Below are 2,600 nucleotides of genomic sequence, written 5' to 3'. Positions count from 1 at the left end.
AAATTAATTACTAGATGTTATATAAAATAGAAAATGAGAGATTTGATTGCAATTTGAACTTAGTAGAGCACTAAGTAGCACTATATGGAACCCATTTTTATTTTTATACAAACAAAACCCTTAAACACCGATACAGAGGGAAAAAAGGAAAGAAAAGAAGAAAAGGGAAAGAAAAAAGATAGAAGAAGAAAAATGGAAAACATAGCGCCGTCGCCTTCTCTACCCTACGGGAGGCAGCGCTAGGTCTATAGAGGGCAAAAAAAGGAGAAAGAAAAGGAAAAGAACAAAAAAAGAAAGAAGAAAAAGGAAGAAGAAGCAAAAATGACGAAGTTTTCAGTTAAAACTTAAAGGATCCGACACATCCCATACTCATACCATGTCGTGTCATATCCGACACAGGTACTTCAACCATTTCGAAGAGTCCGAGTATCAGAGGTTAAGGATTGTAAGATATGCAAAGAGATATGACAAATATTGCTGCCAAGAGAATCTACAAACAAGATTACTCACAGGATTGAGAGCACCACCCAGAATATGATGCAAGTTACGAACTACTGAAACGAGCTTCTCAGGACCACTGATGCAACCAGCAAGAACCTGCAAAGGAAATGTAGTAGGTTTATAAACAAAAATGCACAACATTAACAATCACAGTTTTTGAAATTTGGACCTAAATAAATCCATCAGAAACAACATACATCATTATGACCCGCAATATACTTAGTTGCAGAGTGCACAACAATATCAGCACCAAAGGCCAATGCCTTCTGGTTCAGAGGTGTTGCAAATGTCCCATCAATGACCACCAGGGCTCCTTTTTCATGACAAAGTTTCGAAACCCGCTCAATGTCAACGCATCTCAGGAATGGATTGGTTGGAGACTCAGTAAAGAAAAGTGTCACCTGCATTGGAAAGATAATTGACCTTTGCTCAATATTCCTCATGTTTTCATAACAGTCACTTGAATCCTGACAAAAGAAAATGAATTTGGGAAACATTCTTCAATGCTCACTTTGTGCTTCTCTAATGCAGTCTCCAGAGCTCCAATATCTGCAGGGTCAATGACCGTGGCCTGCATATGGTAATAATAAAAAGGAAGAATGTCAATACTTCGATGTTCCAAAGCCAATGCTCTGTACTAACAAAAATGGAGACCATAACAGAAATATACTGTTTTTCCATTTCACTTCCCTTGTTTATGACTTGATTCTATTTGTAGAATAAAAATTATTATTCATTTGGGGCATATTATTCACATGTGTCGAAAATGCTACATTCACACAAGAAGGCAATCGCAAGAGTGCAGTAGACCAAAACTGATATAGTATGATATAATGGCAGATAATTTCATTTTATTAGATCATTTTGTAGATAATGCAGTAACTAGAACAGAGGGCAAAAAGGGTTAGATTTATAGCATAGTTAAAGAAAAATTTTGAGTTGCTTTTCTTTGTATACAATGATACAAATTCCTTATCTCTTGAATGACCGTAATCAGGACAAGAATGATGGTTCAAATGGTTGGGTCAAGAATATACCGTGATTCCCATTTTAGGCAGAATGGTCTCAATAAATATCCTAGTCTTCCTGTAGCAGTCAGTGGTTGTCACAATGTGCCCACCAGCAGGAACCAGAGCCAATAACATGACAGTGCTGGCACACATTCCAGATGCCATCAAAAGCGTCGATTCAGATCCCTCAAGTGCACTATTTCAGTTAGAAAATAGAAATTATGGCCTCATATTAATTACTCCATTTCTCTTGTAAATTACATGCTAAAAGAGAGAGTACTGGAAGACAGAAGTGACCTTATCTTTTCCTCCGCAACAATAGTAGTAGGATTACCATAGCGTCCATATTCAAAGCTTGCACGTCTTTTTTCCTGCCAACAGATCAAAGCATGTCACTTAATTTGTCACAACCACCAATTGTATAATAGTACAGAATATCTCCACAAGGGTGTGAGGCACTAATTTCAATTTTTTTGGTTAGTGTTCCATAAATCATTTCCATGGTGTAAACCTAAACTTAGGCAGGCACTTCCCAATCATTAAGCTTTTCTATTTACTAAGAATACATATCATTCTCCAGATGCATTGATTGCCATATTAAACAACTGTCCATACCTTGAAATCAATGAGCTCAGAAGTTTTATTGAAGAAATAAGCAGACGTGTTAACTACAGGGGTAGTTATTGCATCAGTAACAATACCGCGGCCCAATCTTTCACCTGCACAAATTTTATAAGATTTCCATAAAATAAAATAATGCGGAAATGCAATCCTGTGCAAATATCAGTAATAAGTTTTCAAAGCAGGACAAAAAGATAACGAGATAGGATGCGGAAAATTAAAGGGAATACCGTACAAGATTCCATATACAGATATATAAAGACTTGAAAAAAAAAAGAAAAAAAAAGGATATTGCTACTTGAACATAAAAAATGTATATAATGGATTTCTTAATATGATGTGGGGGGAAAAATTGGATGAAAAGTTTGATTGTGTTTTAAACTAGCAAATGGTAGAGTGTCATTTTCACATTATGTAATCATTAAGTAAATCTTTATATACATGTAGAAAGATCCAAAAAAAAAAAAA

General features: G+C 35.6%; 1 protein-coding gene across 1 annotated transcript; it reads right to left on the bottom strand.

The window, feature by feature from the left end:
- Positions 1-414: 414 nt before the first annotated feature.
- On the bottom strand, positions 415-2,291 carry LOC111376297 (cystathionine gamma-synthase 1, chloroplastic-like; the record flags this gene model as incomplete). Its single annotated transcript, XM_022999248.1, has 6 exons — positions 415-597; positions 699-902; positions 1,013-1,072; positions 1,539-1,707; positions 1,809-1,882; positions 2,127-2,291. Coding segments are annotated over 6 exons (840 nt in total), but the record flags the coding sequence as incomplete, so codon positions are not given.
- Between the last annotated feature and the right edge of the window lie 309 nt (positions 2,292-2,600).

Source organism: Olea europaea, unplaced genomic scaffold, assembly GCF_002742605.1.
Source record: "Olea europaea var. sylvestris unplaced genomic scaffold, O_europaea_v1 scaffold14832, whole genome shotgun sequence".
Taxonomy (NCBI): domain Eukaryota; kingdom Viridiplantae; phylum Streptophyta; class Magnoliopsida; order Lamiales; family Oleaceae; genus Olea; species Olea europaea.
This window is presented reverse-complemented; position numbering and strand designations above follow the sequence as displayed.